Genomic DNA, 20,220 nt, shown 5'->3' with positions numbered 1-20,220 from the left:
CGGCAGGCCGCGCCGCGGCTCTCTGCGGGAGTCGCCCCGAGAGGCCGCGCGTCGCCCCTCGGGCGGGAGTTTTGAACGCCCCGCGGCTCAGGGGCGAGGAAGGGAAGCGGGGAGCTCCTGCCCGCCGGCAGCAGCAGCAGGAGGAGGAGGAGGAGGAGGGAGGCCGCTCGGCTGGGGCTGCCTGTGAGCGGAGAGAGGGACAGCCGCCTGGCCCCCGGCGGAGACCGGCGCCGCCTTGCTCGCCAGCGGCCTGAGGGGCGAGGGAAAGGCGAAAGGCGAACCGGAATTGGTGGGCGATAACGCCTGGCAGGCTCTCTGTCGCTGCGGTTAAACTTGCCTCACCCTGCCTGCTCCGCTAGCAGTTTTCTGGGGTTTTTTGTTTGTTTGTTTTTTACTCGTGCGTGCCGGCGGCCTGGGGACAGCGCGGGCGGCTTGGCTTGCTCTACGCCACCGCCGCTGGGAGGGACGGTCGCGCTGGCGGGAAGTTCGGAGGCAGGCAGGCAGTCTCCTCCGAGCCTGGGGTCTCCTCTAGGCCTCTGCCATTAGTCTCCTGCCCTTCCACGACGGACCGAGGCGTTAGCTGGAGCTGCCCGTAGCAGGCTGCGCTCCGTGCCCGTCGCCAGGTCGCTGAGTGGATCTCTCCAGTCAGCCTGGCATCGCCTGAGACGCGGCGTCGCAGCCGTCGACGGCAGCGGTGCCTGTCGAAGGGGCTCGGCGCGAGGCGTCGCGCCTTTCCTTCCCGTTGTGCGCGGCTGTACGTGGCGCGCTCCTCGCTCTCTGGATTTACGTGGGAGTTAATCCGGGACAGTCGGGATGAGAAGAATTATAGATGGTCTAATGCAAAATTCTCAGTTCCCTTCCCCCACCTAAATGCAAGTTAGACTAGGATGTATTCAGGAGGAGCACTGCTATCTTTCGCATTTAAGAATAAGATGAAGCATAGCCTTCCTACACTTGATGAAAAATTTGCTGTCGTTGCCTTAGCTTTCACGTGCTAATATGTCTATCTACTGTGCTGTTTTCTCTTCAGCCAGTCCTGTGCACCACTGATCTTAAATTCGTTAACTCCAGCCCTCTTGTTTTTTGGGTTTTTTTTTAAAGTTGTTACTCTGTAGCAAGATAACCTAAACAGCACTTGGATCAACCTATTAAATGTATAATCTACAACTTAATTTTTAAAAGTCCATTTTTTAGTAATAAATACTCCTGGTTTAGACTGAACTTCATACTGTTCTCCTAGAATAATGGCACAGGATGGTGTGATAACCTTAAGTAGTTTAGCCTAAAAGTCCTCACTTCTTCTAAGTAGTAACTTACACTCAGATGCTGACAAAAGAGATCCTTAATTGTCCTGGATGAATAGCCTGCAGTACTGGCAGTAACTAGTACTACATGCTTAAAAGGTGACTAAAACCTCTGATACAACACCTGGCCAATTGAGGAGTAAAATCCCTTTCTAAGCCCTGTAAATTATGTTACTTAAACCCCCCGAACCTGCATTGATGCTAAACATGGTAAGCAAGAAGAATTCATTAATGAGGAAAGAGAGTTGCAATCCTAAGGCAGCCAGTTTCTGTTACAGTACTAAGTTTTTTCTATGCTTAAGTTCCACTCCTGCACCAAGAAGCCATAATGTAGACCTTTGGATTTTGCAAAGCACAGTAATAAAGTAGATGTAATAGGGTACAGGTTTGTGCTTTTGCATAGACAATAAGGGCACTGTTCATAAGGAAAAAAAATATGAAATATACCATGTAAGTTTTTAAGGTACAGTTTTGAAGCACCAGTCTCGCTGAACTAAAAAAAAAAAAAAAGTTAGTCATAGTTTTCTATAATGGTGATCTTTCTTCCCTCTTGTTTAAAAAAACCAAAAAGATCTCTTTTAAGGTTAGTTCTGTATGTCTTTACACGTGTTTTTGAATCAAAAAGTGAAAGTGAAAAGCTGCCCCAGGAAGAGCTAATGTGTGCTAATTTGCAGTTTCAACTTTCAAACACCTGTGGTAGAGAGGGTGAGTTAGAAAAAAACTGAGTCGTAAGAAATGTTTTATTTTGGTGCATTATTTTAAGAAGCAAAATGCTACGTTTAAATTTTTTTGCCTGTAGTTCCATTTCAGGATGTGGCTAAAATCCGAGCACCAATATCTTCAATGAGAATGTGATCTAATCACGCTATCACAACTTTACATACTTCTTGGGTTACACCAGTTACATGTGAAGGAATGGGGGAATACAGTTAGTGTGCCTGGTGCTTACACAATGGGTTTTCTTATTCAATTAACTACCTTCCATGATCTGTGTAATTTAAGCTGTGAGGTGTGTATGTGCAAGGTGGGAATTTCTTTTTGGGAGGTGAGTCAGTATTCAAGGTGTGCGATGCGTTCTAGGCGTATATGGGCATCGTCCCTGTGCTGCAGCCACTCCAACAGATGGAGAAAATGCTGAACACAGCGCCCAACAAGTAAATGGGCCCTGTCCTCTGTATAAAATTTGAAAATTAACCTATGAAAATAGAGGGATTCCTGTGGTACAGACCGACTAGAGAAAGATGGTGGGAGGGTCTGGTTCACGAGGACTGGGGCAGGCATCAATAAATTTCCCCAGTGAAGACAGGTCCTTGTTATTTTAGGCCTGTTGCCAAAGAAGCAATTTTAGGCTATGCAAAACTGTAGGTAGGCAGGAGTGGAAGACCCTTAACTGTAATGATAAATAATGTTTGTGGTTTTTTAATTTATTTTTGTTTTGCTGTAGATTTGGAATGGAAAATAATTTATGTGGGTTCAGCTGAAAGTGAAGAGTATGATCAGGTGTTAGACTCTGTTTTAGTAGGACCTGTTCCTGCGGGCAGACACATGTTTGTATTTCAGGTAAGTTTGATTTAACTGTTTCTAAAAGGGTTGTGTTAATTAGTTTAAAGATGATGGTATCAAACTAAGAGGCGCTTGAAAAATAATGGTAAGCTAGAAAAATATTTCAGTCAGCTTTTCAGGTATGATATGCCCTCCTTTAAAGTCTGTTCATGAGCTGATATTTCTTGCCCCTGATATCTCCATGGTAATATTTTCACTTCTGGTATCAATAATTAGACATAATGATAGAAGCACTGCTCCTATAGCTACTGATAATTTTAACCAGTCTGGTTTATAAATATATTCTAGATCACTCGGTAATCAAGAGTGCCAGTCACCTGGTTTACACTAGCACCATCAAGCTTAACTCTGCTGCAGTTGGTGGCAGTTTCAGACAATCAGGAGCACTAGGTTAATGTAGACAACGTCTTCAGAAGATCAGGCCAACAAATTCATTGTAAAACTCTGCCAGAACAGTCAAGAGTTCATTTCTGCTTGGCAGGATAGATGTTCAACTGTGATGTTTGGCTAAGCATGCTAAATCACAACAAAATACAGCAATTTGTAAAGTAAGACAGAATTCCAGTGGCTGACAGCAGGCATTTGGGACGCAAGTGTGTAGATCAAGAGTGTCCAACAAACTCTGGAGCATGGCACAGTCCTATAAAATACTGCTGTTAAAGCCGAAAGTTACTAAGAAGGAATCATTAAGGGAAGGAAAACAGGCAAAGAACAGAGCTAAGATGGCTTACTAGCCTATTCTGGTTTCCATTTAAAGTCAGCAAGGGGGGTGTGCGTGGGGGGGGAACCTAAAGCAAACTTGCCTAAAGTCTTACAGAAGTTTTTGGGGGTTTGTTTCTTTTTTTTAATCAAAACTATGATTTAGCTCACTTTTTTCTCTATTTATCAAATACTAGTATTTGTCTTGTAACCTGAGAGTAAAATCCATCAGCAGAAGAATCGGACTGAAACTGAGTATGGCTTATTGTATAAGAACCATGCTACTTTCCCAAATACTATAAATTCACTTAACCATTTAATGGCAATTGCATGCTGGAGTATGAGCATTAAAAAAAAAAAGTGCTAACGAATACACTTGCTTATTTCTCACACTTACTGTAACTGTTAAAATAATACCAAAATTTGTGAGGCATCTTGATTAATCCTGTAAGTTCCAGGACACTTTTTTTTTTTTCTTACAGGACAGGCTAAAGGAATAAGATTAGGCTGGAGGTTACATTTATCGACCACATATGTGCAAATTAGTCTTGAAACATTTCTGTTTGGTTTTGAAGCTGGGCCTAATTCTTCCACACTACAAATAAAACAGTTCTTCCATTCTCAAGCTATTACACCTTATGTCATTAATTAGTCAGAAATAGATGATCCCATGTTGCCCTCAAAGGGGCTACCTTGTAGCACTATATCCAGAGAAATCGGCTGCTGTTTACATTTCTAATTTAAAAGATGCACTGTTCTCTGTTAAGTTACAAAGATTCATTGTTCATGGTGATGGGAAGGAGCAGGAGGCAGGTGTCTGAAAAGGCATGTTTTGACTGTATGATTAGGAAGGCCTTGAAAATTAAATTTACTGGTCTTGCAGTTTCTGTAGGATGGACTCATCAATTGTATCCTGGTTATAACTGACACTACAGCTAAATTAGGAGCTAATTTTGCTTAGATTGGAATAGGTCCTGTAAAAGAGTCAGTACTCCTGTGTTATAATAAATTCCATTTCTTATGGAAGTACTGTTGGTCGAAGTATATTAGACTTCAAAAGCACTGGATTTCAGGTGAGGGTAGGACTTGGCTAACGTGTACACAGCAGACCACCAAAAACCAAAGTGCTGCAATAAGCCTTTGCTGATGACTGAAGCTATTTTATTCACCACGCTGAAGCAGCCTGGGAGATGGAGAGAACTAGCAAGGGAAGGCCAGAATGGGGCAAAGCACAGAACTGCAGGAGGCATATAATATAAAGAAAAGAGACTGTGTTCACTAGGGACACCACATTGAAAGGACCTTTGTGGAGGTGTATAACATTTTTCAGCTAATAATATGCTGTAGATTTTTCTAAATAGGAAAATGGCTGAAATAGCAAGTAAAATGGAGTACCACACAGATAAAATACCAAGGATGATAAAATTACCTTTGTTGAAAAGAAGCTGTGTATCAGGTTGGGAAGTCAGCCTTACATACTGAAAGATGGAAAACGATTGTGCTTTTCAGATTTACGCAATCGGCCTTTTTTTTTTTTTAACATTTAAGAAGGTTTCAAAATTAAAGGCCCACAGCTTGGCCTGTTTGGTTCTAAATACCAAGATAAAGTAGTGAAACCTGATTCCTTCTCTCTGTGCACTTGGGGATTTATAATAAATTCACAGAAACTTCTTTTTGAGAATATAAGCACATAAATAATTTACTATCTTTAAGTGGGGATATGACCTTAGCTACCTACTCTGCAGTAATAGCTATGTGAATAAATGTATCATATGGAAAAGCAAGATAATTCAAGACAACATATACATTGAGTGATTTCATAAAATTCTTAAGTAATTTCTAGCATAAGAATGGCATATTAAGATAGTGATTTTTACTCAAAAGTTAATCTACTGCCTCTTTTAGCCTACCCAAAGTATCTGCAGCTGCTCCCGTATCATTTGATCACACCAAGCTCTTCTTTTTTTCTTCCACCTGTGTGTGATTTGTTTCCCAGGCAATTAAAAGGTTTGACATCCAAGGCAGGAAGTTCAAAATTTGAGAAAAGAAAGTGGTTTTACACAGTGTTCAGTGTCTTTTCCACTCAGCAAAACAATGCTTTAGAGTTAAGTAGGATTAAAACAGAGTATTTCCTTGGGTTCACAACTGTATCATAGGATATTGCAGGACACAAAATGACAACGGGAGCCTAGAAGAACTAAAATCCCACATTAGGGTGTGAGTTGAGTTTCACGGGAGGTTAAATGAACAGCATCCTTTTGCAATATATTAGTCTATAACTGCCCAATGTGGAATTTAAAGTGATCAAATGGTCCTGGGCACTGTTAGAACAAGACTACTGAATTAAAGTAGTGATTTCATCTGTATTGGCAGTTCTTGTGACTTCTTCAAGCTTTTACACTTGTCCTATTCTTTGGTCATCTTTTCCCTTCTGTGGGAGTTGTAAAGCCATTTGGTCATTTTCTGTTCCCTTCAGGGCTGGAGGAAGTTGTGTTCTACCTGATTCTCTGGTTGCTTCTCTTCGCCCTGGTATATTTGTACCTGAGAGGTCTGACTCATCTAATTTTTCTGCAAAGTGCCTACAGCTTCCTATAAAAAGCCAGACTGGTTTGAAGGCTTAGAATTGAAGTAGCTAAAGAGCAGAAGCCAAAGCTGCATGACCACTAGCTCCCAAATTTCAGAGTACTGAAGTGTATAAATACTACAGAGAAGTAGGGATGAGAGGGACAGCAGGAATTAATCTCATTTGTCCTCTGTCCTTAGAATGGTTCAGGTGTTCTTGCCTAACATACATTGTTAATGCCAGCTTGTACTCGCAACACAGGTGTTCGTTGTTGGCTTCAGATCTTCATGTAAAATTGTAAATATGAAGCTGCTTCATTTATGCTTAGATTGCTGTTTAAATCCTACAGCAGAATGAAGCATCACATTTTATCAATAAATGTGTAGTTAGGAAGCATTTCAAGGGACTTACGTGAGCCACGTTTTACGAGGCAAATTTTATTGATTATTAATAACTGCAGAGCCATGGTAAGTAAGGACATTGAGGAGGATGATAAGAGTTGCCTATTAATTAGGATTGCATCCTGGCTGAAAATATGTTGGATGTCTTAGAGCAATGATACATTTAACTGCGTACATTTTAACAAACGTAGGCATGTGGAAGGAGGCAAGAGAGTAGTTTATTCCTTTCCTAGAAATCTGTGGGACAGCTCAAACCTCACTGTACCCTGTCCCTGCTCTTCTTGCTGAAGTATAAATTGCAGTCTGTATTTTTAAGGGCTTAGTCTTATTAAGAACACACATAGAGACCAATTCAACCTCAGGTTAAAAAAAACACCAAAAACCAACCCCCACCCCCCCCACACACTCTACTAATACCAAGGTGGGCTAGAGAACAATGGCATTGTAGGACTGGAGGGATGTTAGTACACTTGCTCGAACAACAGTTTAGCTGATCATATATTTAAAAGCAGTTTTGGATCAAAGCTGTCTAACCACCCATGAGAAATGTCAGCACACAGTATTATTGTATTCTAAGTAATTCTGTCTCTAGAGGATAGTGTCCTAAAATCAGGGTTGATATTGTTGTGAAGGCAGGTATATTTTCTGGTTAACTTGAAGAACAATTTTAAATAGTCACTACTCGGCTGCTAAAGACATGCTACTTAAGATTCCCCTGCTAGATTGTCATGTGGTATCAATTTTAATCCCTTCTTTTCCTTTCACATTTAGGCTGATGCACCTAACCCAGGGCTTATTCCAGATGCAGATGCAGTAGGTGTAACAGTTGTGCTAATTACATGCACCTATCGAGGTCAAGAATTTATTAGAGTCGGCTACTATGTAAACAATGAATATACCGAAACAGAACTGAGAGAGAATCCACCAGTAAAGCCAGATTTTTCTAAGGTAAGGCACGTTTTGTTCTAGTCCTATGTCAAAGGTACGCTTATAGAAAGAGGTTTTTAAGAAACAAAACCAAACTCCAAGTGATTCCATAAAGTGCGTGGAACGAGGCATCAAATAATGGGAGAGACCTGGGGTGGACAAACTACAAGTGCCATGTAGTTGCCATAAATTCAGAGAACACTGAGAAACCTGCAGTGGTTTCCACCAGCTTGAAGCCTTAGCTGGACTTCATTATTATTTTACACTGTCCGTATGAAATAAACTGTTGGGTTCCCTCTACCTGCAGCACTGTTGACAAAGTGGCTCTGTTCTTCAGAAAAGCAGAATAATGGTTTTTTTTCTAGGACAGTCAACCTGGAACTAAGCTTTGGGTATTAATTAAACACAGTTGTTATCCAGCTGTTCTAGTGTTAGAGCTGCAGTTTCTGCAAAACAGTAACAAACAAACTGAAGAAAAAGTTGCGTACAAAATGAGAGAAGATGGGTAACCTGGTAAGAGCAGGTTGGATGATTATCCTATCAATGTACAATTTGACCAAGGAAGTACACAGATTAAGTTTAAAAATATATATATCCTTCTTGGTAAAAATTAAACCAAGACCAATACTAGAATTAAAAGGTGATGTGAAATAAAATTATTTGAGGAGAAGAATCAATTAAACATCAAAAACTAGTTAAAATCCTGTGAAGTACTCTCCTGAGGCAGACTGTACAAACCAACAAGGTTCTACACAGCATCCGGCTTTGTTTTCATGGAAGATTTTGTGGAGTTGGGTTTTCTCTTTATGAAAGCTGACATATAGTGTACACACTTATGTTCCAAAGTTGTGTGATGGTGAAAATTTTGTCATTTCTCAAGTTTGCATGAACTATGTGACTGGATATATGGAGAAATAAATGGGATAATGCATGTATTGTAATGACTAGTACAGAGATAATCCCCATAGTCCCTGAAACTGATCTTCAAATGTAACTAAACTGAATTGGTATGTAAACTGGTTTTTAGAAGTCGCTAATGATTTTCTACACTTAATTTTCAGGGATCAGACGCTCAGCATGTTCTCAAAATTCAAAATTATGGCTAATTTGAGGATTCTTAAATTTATAATCTGTTCCTTTCTTTTTTCTTGTGTTTAAAACATATTTGTTATTTTGGGGGTGAATGTCAGAATGTTGACTTTCTTTAAGCATTTGAATTTAGAAATGCCTAGAACTAGTTGTCTTAATTGTCTGCTTATATAAAAAGCTAGCTCTCCTTCTTTGAAAAATAACAGCAAAAGCTATCATGTATTTGCAGTAAGGACTTTTTATACTACTTTGGGACAGAATTTAAACGTACAAGTAGAAGGTTATTAAATTGATTGATTGATGGGTAATAGACCCTAGTAGGTTCAAAAAAATAAATAGTCTTGTTAGTTTGCATAAGGGGTTGGGAAATATTTCATGAGAGTGCACTTCCTTGGAGAACAAAATCAGCATTACTACCAAAGCAAACTTTTCCTGTGATCAGTCTTAACTTTCATTATGAGTGGCCAATGGCGGTAAGTTGCCATCCTCCACTTAACTATGTATTGTCTTGAAAATGGTGAAAGATTAAGAAAAAGTTAGCATTTTCTTTTTTTGCTGCATACATAAACAAATACAACATGTTTTCAAAGGAAAGTGAAGGCCAGCCATGAGACTAAAATATATGACTAATGTCTAGGCCACAATACTAATAACTTCCAAATCCAAGTAATGTTTTTACTTTAAAACTTCAGTAGACAAATTAAAATTCAGTTAGTGAAATCAATCTAAAGCATGGTAATGTAATGTAAGGTAATGATAGGTCGTACTCTTAAATGAAGACAGACAGTTGATGGAATTGATACAATTATTGCAAACACCATAAAGTTGATGCAAAAATTTTATGATGTACTGTGGTTTGCAAAATCTTTGTGTGGGTAGTAATTTGCTTTACTAAAAGCTGGCTAAAATAATAAACACTTGCACTTCACTTGCAGAGTTCTCGTACAGCCTTGAACTAACTCATGGAACAGTTACCAAAAATATCCTCTCAAGAAAGCAGTTATTTTGCCGAGTAGGATATTAGAGTAAATGAACGAGTGGTGCATTTCTGTAAGCATGTTTCTGATCCGTAGATAGTAGCTATAGATTCACATTTATATGAATTACCTTTTTAAACAAATTGTTTTACACATACAGGGCTATGGGGAGTAAAACGAAGAAAATCTATATGCACGTGAACTCTAGTTTGAGATGTATACATTACATAATCCATGTATTTTCTTCTCTCCTAGCTTCAAAGGAATATTTTGGCATCTAATCCCAGAGTCACAAGATTCCACATTAATTGGGAGGACAACACTGAAAAACTGGAAGACGCAGAGAGCAGTAACCCAAATCTACAGTCACTGCTTTCTACAGATGCATTACCTTCAGCATCAAAGGGGTGGTCAACATCAGAAAATTCATTAAATGTTATGTTAGAATCTCATATGGACTGCATGTGACTAACCACCATCATTTTGGTACTGTACATGTGTTAAACTGTAAAAACAACCAGAACTATTTCCCTCAAATTCCATAAGTACATAGTTGACAAGCAATGTGAAGAACTTGTTTTAAAACATCCTGTAGAAAGTTTATAAAAAAACAAACAAACAAAAAAAAAACCAAAAACCAAACAAACAGTATTTGAGCAAATTGTGGAATATAAATACAACTATTTTTAAGTAATTGCCTTTTTTCTCTAATGTGTTATTCTATGTGGTCTAAATCAAACTTGATTAAAGTATGCATGTGCTCCCCTCCCCCTTTACTTTGTAAGCACTATTGAAGGCTAAAAAACTGAAGGTTAAAACATTCGGGCAAAATGAAGGAATAATGCCATGTCCTCACCTCTGATATCCAGATTGCCAAATATAAAGTGCCCTTTAATAGCAGCTTAAGAACAAAACTGTCATTAGATGAAGTGCAAAGAAAAAAGTATCTCTTAGAAAAAAAAAAAAAAAAAAAGTCCAAAATTGTCCTCTTGCTGTGAAAGCAGACAGCACAGTATAATTTTAGGTGCAAGCTTCTTTTCCTTTCAAGGCACATACTTGTTACTTAAAGCATGCAATTTGAGATTTACCATCTGCTATCTTGGATTTTAGGATTTTTTTTTTTATCTCCTGCTGCTGCTGTTTAGTCAAATTGTAGTTTGTTAAGGACAATGTTTCATGTGGATTTGGGTGGGTATCTCAGGAAAGAACCTTTTTCAGCCACCCTAATAGCACACACAATTGGTTGGAAGGATTCAAGCAATTACTAGAAAATTTCAGCATCAAAAGGAATGGCATGATTATCCAAAAAATGCTCTTCTGCAAGATTGTTATGTACAACTGCTGGTTGGTACGTTTATTTTCAGGTATGCTTTATTCTTGTAGTCTTTTTAACTAGTAATAAGGAGTTTAGATGCTTGCTTTCAGTTTTTTGAAACATCTGGAATTTAAAACTTTTCTGTTTTCTCTCTACCCTTTAAGGCAATCCTATGCACTGGTATAAATCAAGATTCAAACCCTGTTGTGGCAAGCATAACACACTCAAGAATACACTGCCTGCCCTGAAGCTCTTGCACTGAGACATCCCTATTACCTGAGGCATCCTTGAAGATAAAAAGAACTAAGCAGTAAATTGTAAAGACTTAAGACATTATTATGACACTAATAATTTAGTTATTCCTTCCAATGCTCATTAGCCTTATACATTTACTGTGACTGTATGTGCATTTAAAATTGTAATCTGTCATGTCGGATTACAGGAATATAGTTCTGCTAGTTACTAGTAACCACCCAAAATTTGAACCCTTATAGGTTCCAGGCCCTTAAGAAAAGGTAGATTTCATGATGACTGACAGTGTAGCTCTGAATAAAAATAGAACGCTTTTTCTTCTCTTTCTGCATTCTCTAATAGGGATGAAGATGTCCCAAGCAGTTAGAACTTCTGTCTTTCCACATCATTAGTGAAATGGTCTTCATTTCTAACATGTACATTTTTTTAAATCAGAAAGGAATGACCTGATCTGAATGTACATGCACATGTTTCTTTCTTGTATGGAAACTCAGCTGTACATATGGTAGCTGAATGAATTGATGAAATCTATTAATATTTGGAACCCTAATTCTAAGGTATGCTCTTAAAAATCTCTCTGTAATTGTTTAAAATATGATTAGCAATTTAAAATTATTACCACTCTAATATCGGTATGACTTAACACTAAGAACTGGTCCCCCAAACCAGCAGTTGCTTCACTTGAGGGCTGAAATTATGTGAACTTCTAAGATCTTTTTATTTTCAATTATATTGCAACTTTAAGGTCTACAGTGACATTTTGAGATTTTTCATGCACTTTATTGTTCTATTTATAAAGCTATTTAAGATACCTCTTAAATGTAAGCATGTAAATAAGTCATCTGCTGAACAATTAGCAGGCTAATGAAGTCTGCCTTGAGCTAAGGCTACTGTGGTAGTATTTCAAACCCTTGCACCTATTGAAGATTCAAATGAAAACATGATCAAGTACAAGCTGTAACCATCAGTAGCATGAAGGTTTCTTAGAAGCATATGACACAAAGCGATGGAAGCAAACTGTATTACTGCTATTGCAGAATCAACTACAAAATACAGTCAGCAAAACTGCGTCACCCAGCAAACCAATTAATGTAGAGGAATCAGAGAGTGAAGATCTATTGTTCTGTTTAGGAGGAAAAAAGTCAACTGTGCACGTGAACTCGGGTGCAATAGACTTCAAGCTAGACTGGACAGCATGATGCCATGGTAGAATTTGGCACCACCTTACCTGATACACTAACACATCCTAGATACAGCTAACCCACCAATTACAGGAAAAAGAATAACCCTGCCGTGCTTGGTGAAAACTGGAGAACAACCATGCCTCATGAGAGCACCTCATGATCTTTGCAAGAGAAATGGTCTTCCTATGCTTTTTGACAGACTGGATGCCTCTCGGGTCTTCTACAGCTTTGTCCAGATCTTAGCAGTCCATACACACTGCCTTCTGAATATCGTATTTCCTAGCAAAATCACATTCCAGAGACATGGAATTTGAGAAATCAAATTTCAGTACTCCAGAGGCTTCAGGTCTGATCATCAGGGAATATCACAGCACAAACTTAGTGGTACTAAAAGATACAGGGCACATAAGGCATCTCTGTAAAGACTTGTCCCTGACCTCTGAAAATTTTGAAACAGCAGGGCTGTACGCATGACATATAAACAGCTAGTGCAGACAGCACAGCATTACAGTTTCAAGGTCAAAGATGAGTTCACCTTCCCACAAAACTCTACTTGCAGGCACCACCAAGATGCAAGGGAATGCTACAGATTTTATTGACAGGATTGGTGATGCATCTCACTGTATTTTTACCTCAGATAGATAGACAGACTTGATTCCATTAGAAGATTGTCATAAGGCTTATCAGAGGTTACTCATGTAGAAAAAGGTAAATGCATCAAGGTAACGTTACAGATGAAAACCATGGGTGGGTTTTTTTATGTCTAACTTGAAAAAAACCTGTCCATCTTACAGTCATTGTGCTTTATTCACGCATCACCTTCAGTCTGAATTACTATGACGCTCAGAGTTTGAAGGGGCAAAAAGGTTCCAGCTCCATCATAATGGAGACTGGTGAAATTTAACCTCTCCAGTGGCTCTACAAAGCTCCACTGAAAAAGGTAACCCTTACTACCAATCTTCAAGACTGCAGCAACTCAGAATTTTGCTACAATAACCTATAGTGGTCAAATAAATTTTTGCCATTGAGTTGTTGAATGTGGGCTGGTCTTCTGGCTGCCAACTTTCATTAAAGAGCTGTGGGAGGAACAAACCTCAGTTCCTCACAGAAGTCCTAAACTTGCAGAGAACTCTCAACAGAAAATTTCTACTAAGTGTTCACAAGAAAGGCAACCTAATAAAACAAACTCAGAAACACTATCCAGAGAGTGGAGGTAAAGTTGTTTTTTCCAAAATAGAGAATAGATTATTGGTCATTTGTAAGGGCTGTTTGCAGCAAGCAGGCAACTTGAGCCTGTTCGTGAGATAAAAAAGGTGTTAGCCTGGGTCATGCTCTCTGAATCAGGCAAAACACATCTGATGAAGCACAGGCTTTGTTTAAAAAGCACTGGGGGATGCAGGAACCTGACTGAAGGAGCAGAGGCCCAACAGCAAATCGAGGTGCAGAGTTAGGTCGCTGTTTTCTGAAATTCTGTGGCAATTCCAGTTAGGCCTGGATGGAGTAACGGGCTGCAGCGGGCACATGACACTGCAGGGCCCCAAAGGATCATAGTAGATTTCAAAGCATGTGATACCTAAGGTAGAGCAGGAAAGAACGGGCATTTTGGCACAAGGAGAATGTTAATGATCTAATATGCTGTCCTGGTACAAATAAATGCTTGTACAGAAAACCAGGGAAAAGTGATATGATTAGACAGTTTTGGAAGCAGATTTCTAATTCTGTGGTTGATAAATAGCTCATGTACTAAAACAGTACTGGATGGGTAAAGGGTACAAGACGTGTTAATGCACAAAATCTTACCTAAGGTTGGTTAGCTATCAGCAGTTTTCTCTAAAAGAGGAATCCAAATGTAAGACAGATTTAGCACTTCTCCAGGGTTTACCAAATCTCAGGTGTGTCTTTTGGCCTATGTGGGCTGTAGTCCCAGGGCCAGCAATTAAACTGCAATCCAGACTGCTTTTTATCTAAAGTAAGAAACCAGTTGAAAGTGGAATTTACGGATTTAGTCTTTGTACACTGGAGGGAAAAATGTGCATTAGTACTCTCATGAGAAAGCAGAACTGGTAATTTGAAGTGTGCAATTATGACAAGGAAAGTAAAGCAATTTAGTAGTTCTCTAAACTCATCATTTGGAGCTTCTGCATGAAAAGCAAGTTAACAAAAGCAATGTTAGGTACAGTTATAAACATATTAATAAGTAAGACACTCTGCACAGGGAAGGCAAAATAATTCAAACTACATCCAGACTACTGGGCTAGAAATTCATGCTTTAGTCCAGCAGCTCTAGCAATGGAAAGGTTCCTTGAAATTAAACTAGGGTTAATAAGATTTCTTGCTTGTTTCACTTGTGATAAGGGTCCTAAAGAATTTTAAGGTGGAAATTTGGTGCACGTGCTGTCACATTTCAGGGGGAGTGTGGCTGGGAGAGCAAGAGACTCAAAACATAGCCCCGTACCAGCTACTAGGAAGACAGTTAACTCTATCCCAGCTGAAACCAGGACAGCTTTCTAAAATACAAGCAATATTTAAGTGAAATGTAGATGATCTAAAGACCCAAGATGATCCTTTCACCAAATGAAACTCCATCTCCACACATCATTACAGCTGATTCTATGGCACACATACCACAGTAAGCTTGTAAACTGCAACATTGGTTTTCAGGGAAGTGTCTTTGAACCTAGCTATCATGGTTGAGCTGGAAACTAGATCATTTGGAAAATGAAGCACAGGAGTGAGACGTGGTGAAGAAGGCAACAGCAGAGGCCAAGAGCAGCCGACACAGGGAGATTACTACTGACAAAAGTGGGCCACGTCACATGGAAATGCATGGCAAAATTTCACTCCAGGTCACTGTCAGTCCCCTAGCAAAACTTAAATTATCCAGCCTGTTCGCCGTTCTTAACACAGAACAAAAGGTGGAGAAAAGGTTATGCTGAGCCAAAATGTTCTCTCTGGCTTTTCTCCAGACCTATTTGTCAACAGTTTGAATGGAAAACCAGAGGCGTACGTGTTTCATAGCAAGTTCCCTGCACCTAAGAGTGTGTATGTTCAACATCATGTTCCACTTCCACAGCTGTAGAAGACCCATTATACACATGTACACATAGCTACAGAACTGGGAAAGATTTATTCTCTGGTTTTCCCATATTTAAATAATGCTGTTTCCCAGACATAAAATGAAAACCAGCACTACCTGAGAAACGCTTGTTACACATGCCAGCTGAAACACTGGGGTTTGTCCCTAGTTATTTCATGATTTTAAATATACTAATAAAATAGTCATTTGTTCAAATAAAGTCATTTACAGAGGTAATCTGACCCTGCACATTGTTCCCAGAAGAATTTTTAAAGATACCTGGCATTCAGACCCACCTGGGACATACCTAAATTTAACACACACACACAAAAAAACCCAAAAACCAAAAAGCAACTTGCTCTCTGAAACCATCTTGAAACCATCTTTATGAGTCAGAAATAATTCCTCAGCACAAGGGTAAATTTCCAGAAAGTAAGCAGAAATCAAACTGGCACCCAGCCAGAATATATAAAAGAACAGAAGAGAGGAGAGTGTCTGTTCAGGAGAAACCAAATGATGCTAGCCCATCACACAGTGTGAGCTCTGGAAAGATATCATATTTGTCATAGCTGGGAAGAACACTAAAAATACAGGTCCAGATCATCCTCTTCTAGCAAAGCAGTGAGAGGTGCCTCTGGATGAGGCTTTTAAGGTTCCCTGTTAGAAGCTCATCACAGTGCTCTGCTGATACAGAAGGGGCAGGACTGCCCTTCTGCAGAGAGTCATGTCAAGCCTCACATGCCTCCACAGCAGTTCTTGCTTCAGCTGTGCTCATAACAACCTGAGCACATATGTTCATGTATGTAGAAAGCCTTTATATAAACATACTCGAGTGGAAAAAGTCGTGTTCCAGCTGAAGAAGCAGCACATACCTGCACTTGTAGATCCAATTCCTGCAGTAAGCACAGAGCGTGGTATGATCTTTACTGCATACTTGAGAAACTGAGATTTCCCCGTACCTGGGTCTCCAACCAACAAAAGATGAGATTCACCTTGGGGGAAAACATTGATGTAGGAGTAGATGTTTCATACACAGAGAAAGCTATACACAAAATGCTCAGAATTAAATAATACTTCTCATTATTTGCCTAACATTTAGCACTACATATACATTACAATATGTAATTCTGTTTATGACTGCACTATTTACTGGGTGTGATAAATATATTGTTTAATAAAAGCATCTAGTCATATTGCTGCACCCAAACCAAATATTTACAATGAAATATTTTAAAAGTATTAGCAGGTATTTGACGTACTTCTTATAATGTGAGTTCATGCATTTTAGAATATTCATTTCTCAGACTCAACTCACTCTCAAACATGAAACAAAAGGATACCAGGGTTTAGTCATCATTCCACTCTTCAGTTACTTAAACTATTGCAAAAAGGACTAATAAAATCAGCAGGTTGTTTTTCCTAACTAATTCTGCTATACTGCCAAAAGTTACACAACTTAGTAATTTCAAAACAATGAATTACTGAAGTAAATAATTTGGCTACTGTGATCTCACTGAAGTGCTCTAAAATTATTTAATTATCTTCTACAAAATACAACTTCAATTCAAATATAAAGTCTATAACTTTGTTTAGCTGCTGGAGCATTAAGAAAATCCTGTATTTGTATATACAGACATACTATTTTAGCATTATTATGACCTACATAGATTATGACCTGTGTACCACCTGGCACATGGCATATTTGCCATCTAATAACAACAGAAGGAGAATCAGCAGGCAGATAACTTACAGTAACAGAACTAAGTGAGATGTGCTGACAATCACAGATGGAAAAGTCTGGCAATAGGAAGTAAAATGAATCCTTTAATTTTTCCTTTCAGTGTACTATAGTGATCCACATTAAGGAAACATTAATATTCCATCCTTTGGTGCCAAATACTGCTGGGAATATTCTACTAGAAATCATTTCAAAATGTCACTTATACAATAAAAAGTGAGTTTATGTTTTATCTAAAACAACTGCCTTTAATATTCTACCTAATGGAATCCTGAACGCCTGCTTTTACTGGGTTTTATTTAGGAAAAATTAAAAAGAGGAAGTCTAGACACCTACTTTATTTGTCTGAGATTCTGGAATACTACTCAGCATTAATCAAAAATTGCTCTCACTCAAGAAAATGGGATGATTATGCTTCCAAGACCTTACTGATTATATTTTGGAGGAGGGAGGGATGCGGGTGAAGACAGGGATGGGAACAACTGTTAGAAAGGATATGATACTATTAGAAACAATACTAACCTCTGATTCGAGTTCCAGTAGCATCAGTCCTCTGTACACCGCCAGCAAGCACCATGGCTACAGCCAACTTCACCAGGTACAATCCAAAAACTTGAGGACATAAGCTAGCCAAAATTTCATTCCTCCCTAGAACAGGAGCAAAAAATGGCACTCAGCACCGCCCTAAGAGTAAAACTTGGTTTGCCATGGACTCCTATGTACACTTGAAGTGCTATGTACACTGACAAGTAATTGTCCTACATCCACAGTCCTATGTACACTCACAAATAATTTGGGTCTGCTTCCTGAACAAGAGGAACAGGGCAGGGAGGAGATTTTTTTATTATTATTTTATTTCTTAAATGGGACCTGAAGCAGTTGTTTGAGCCAAACTTCCTTCATTAGGAGGAAGTTAAGTCTTCCAGGGTCACAAGCAGCAAAGCCAATCCTATTGCAATTTAAGGAATGTATGGTCTGGATATCATGAGAAAAGGCACTAAGGAAATTCCATCATGCAAATTCTTTTGTTTCACAGATAAAAGTGTGGGGCTATGAAGAATAAAACTTAAAGTTTCCAGACTTCAAAATATCCCCTTGAAAACTGGTGTGTTGTACATTTAAGAAAACTGAGATAGATAGATAGATAGATAGATAGATGAAGTATTTTGCCCTAAACCTGTGCACCCATAGCATGGCTCCTTTTCTCATTGTTGTCTTGGATCTCCTTCTCCTTTGACCCTTCTGTGTCAAAGGTCCCTCTCCTCCTCCCTAGCATAGTCTCTTTCCAGCAACAGACTATTTCAATCTGTTATGATAAAGTTGTTGGCTTGGAAGATGTGTAACAAAATTAATTCTGTCCTTTAAGATTCTGACACTTAACAGCACATAAGGGATCACAGGTTTAATGCCATACATTAGTCCCATTGCTAGGGAATAAAAACCTAGGGAGTGACCAAGTTTGAGTTCTTAACTTCATGTTTTAAATTTAGATGCAAGTGCATGCTACTGGCAAAATGTGTAGGCACCTAATAGATGACTTGAGGCATATGTGTTTCTTGTGGAGGTCTTCTGAGGGAATTAACACATCTTTGTCCAGAAATGAAATTTTAAAAACTTGGTCAGCCATAGCATAACTCAAGACTTAACTCCACAGTTGCATCTATTTGACTTCAGATTCATTTGCCTTGTCAGTGCTGAGCAGCTCAGCAGTTCTGCTTCTTCCTAGATAGTATCCAGAAAAAATAAAGTCACCTGCATAAGTTCTCTCAGAGGCCTACCATGGTAGACTTTCTCAGAACACCGAATACAAAGCATCAGGAATTGACTGACATAAAATGCAGTAGTAGCTACCATTATCTCTTGAAAAACAGTACATGTACACACATCCTGTTGTGAAATGGCCTATACCTTACACTCCTTAGTCAAATTTGATCTCTGCCTTCAATTTCAACTCAAATTCAGACAAACGGCCTGAAACAGACATCTTGGGCAGTCAGGGTCCTTCTAATTTCCCACCTCAATTTTCATGTAGCCACTTCATATTAATTTATTTATTCTGAATGGGCAATATATGCATAATATTGCATAAAACCACATTGCTCCCTGCAGGCTTCCAAAAATTGTCCTGAGAATGAAAGATTAAATGGGACTTTCAAAGAGGATCCTGAATTACTTTCTGAACAGTTCTAACCAGAGTGGTAAGAAATGTTCTCGTTCCAAACAGCAGGAGGACGAAATGTTCTCATTCCAAACAGCAGGAGGGTAGCAATTAAATTGCTTTCCAGGAAATGCAGTTCTGAAGATCTTTGTCATTGACAAGATCTCCAATTTCTTATGTGAGCATGCTAATTTTTAAGCTGGCATGGGCAACATTCCCACCTGCTCTTCCTCCTGTTTGTCTTTTAAGAAGAAAGACTAAGCCCTTTTCAGGGTTTTAAAAGACAGAGTGTTAGCCTGAGACAGTTTAGTGACAGAGATCCTGAAGAGTCCATTGAGCTTCCACACGGTTCAGGAGGAGGCACTCAGATTATGGAGACAGACAGAGTTCCAGACACAGGTCTGCTGATTCCTAGGTGGTTGACTGCAGACTATGGTTAAGTTTAGGACCCAGTGTACTAAACACTGTGGCTGTTCTGGAAGCCACTGTGAATTGGGAGACTCTCTCCATATTTGATAGGATGCTCCACAGCACCTAAATCAAGGGTCTAGGCATCCAAGAGTTTGGTTAAAGATGAGATGTGCTAAGCTCTGTGGTAAAGAGTCACAGTTTAATTTGGGATGCAGAGACAGTGAGTCAGATCCCTTGCCCCAGAGTCAACAACTATGCTGACTAGAAGCTGATCTGGTCTGCGCTATTTCGTCTAAGAGGTATGCTTTTTCTGTCTTGATTATAAAATGCTTTTCTTTTTTTCCTTGATAACTTGTATTATTTCTCATCAGAGAGCAAGCAGTCTAGGAGGTTCCTGCAGTGTGTGGAAGATAACTTCGTGACACAGCTGGTAGGTGACCCTTGCTAGACCTACTGTTTACAAACAGGGAAGGACTGGTGGGAGGTGTGATGGTCGGAGGCCGTCTCAGGCTTAGAGACCATGAAATGATAGAATTCTCAATTTTTGGTGATGCAAGGAAGGT

At 39.2% G+C, this 20,220-nt stretch overlaps 2 protein-coding genes across 3 annotated transcripts in view; one reads left to right on the top strand and one right to left on the bottom strand.

Annotated features, from left to right (window-relative positions):
- Positions 1-11,333, top strand: part of ASF1A (anti-silencing function 1A histone chaperone) — a 12,763-nt gene extending 1,430 nt beyond the window's left edge. The window contains exons 2-5 of one of the 2 annotated variants that reach the window (XM_010585853.1): positions 2,749-2,864; positions 7,302-7,478; positions 9,779-10,009; positions 11,003-11,333. In XM_010585853.1, the coding sequence (XP_010584155.1) occupies positions 2,749-2,864; positions 7,302-7,478; positions 9,779-9,991 (506 nt within the window). In that variant the 3' untranslated portion in view covers positions 9,992-10,009; positions 11,003-11,333. Of the gene's footprint in view, positions 1-2,748; positions 2,865-7,301; positions 7,479-9,778; positions 10,218-11,002 lie in introns of those variants that run through there. The other variant, XM_010585852.1, reaches the window with a different exon arrangement.
- Positions 1-20,220, bottom strand: part of MCM9 (minichromosome maintenance complex component 9) — a 47,039-nt gene that overhangs the window by 17,223 nt on the left and 9,596 nt on the right. The window contains exons 5-6 of the mRNA XM_010585861.1: positions 17,611-17,736; positions 16,223-16,342 (exon numbers count right to left, since the gene is read on the bottom strand). Of these exons, the coding sequence (XP_010584163.1) occupies positions 16,223-16,342; positions 17,611-17,736 (246 nt within the window). The remainder of the gene's footprint in view (positions 1-16,222; positions 16,343-17,610; positions 17,737-20,220) is intronic.

This window comes from Haliaeetus leucocephalus, unplaced genomic scaffold (assembly GCF_000737465.1).
Source record: "Haliaeetus leucocephalus isolate CR32 unplaced genomic scaffold, Haliaeetus_leucocephalus-4.0 Scaffold130, whole genome shotgun sequence".
NCBI classification, from domain to species: Eukaryota; Metazoa; Chordata; class Aves; order Accipitriformes; family Accipitridae; genus Haliaeetus; species Haliaeetus leucocephalus.
Note: the sequence above shows the minus strand (reverse complement) of the source record. Positions and strands in the feature narration are given on the sequence as shown.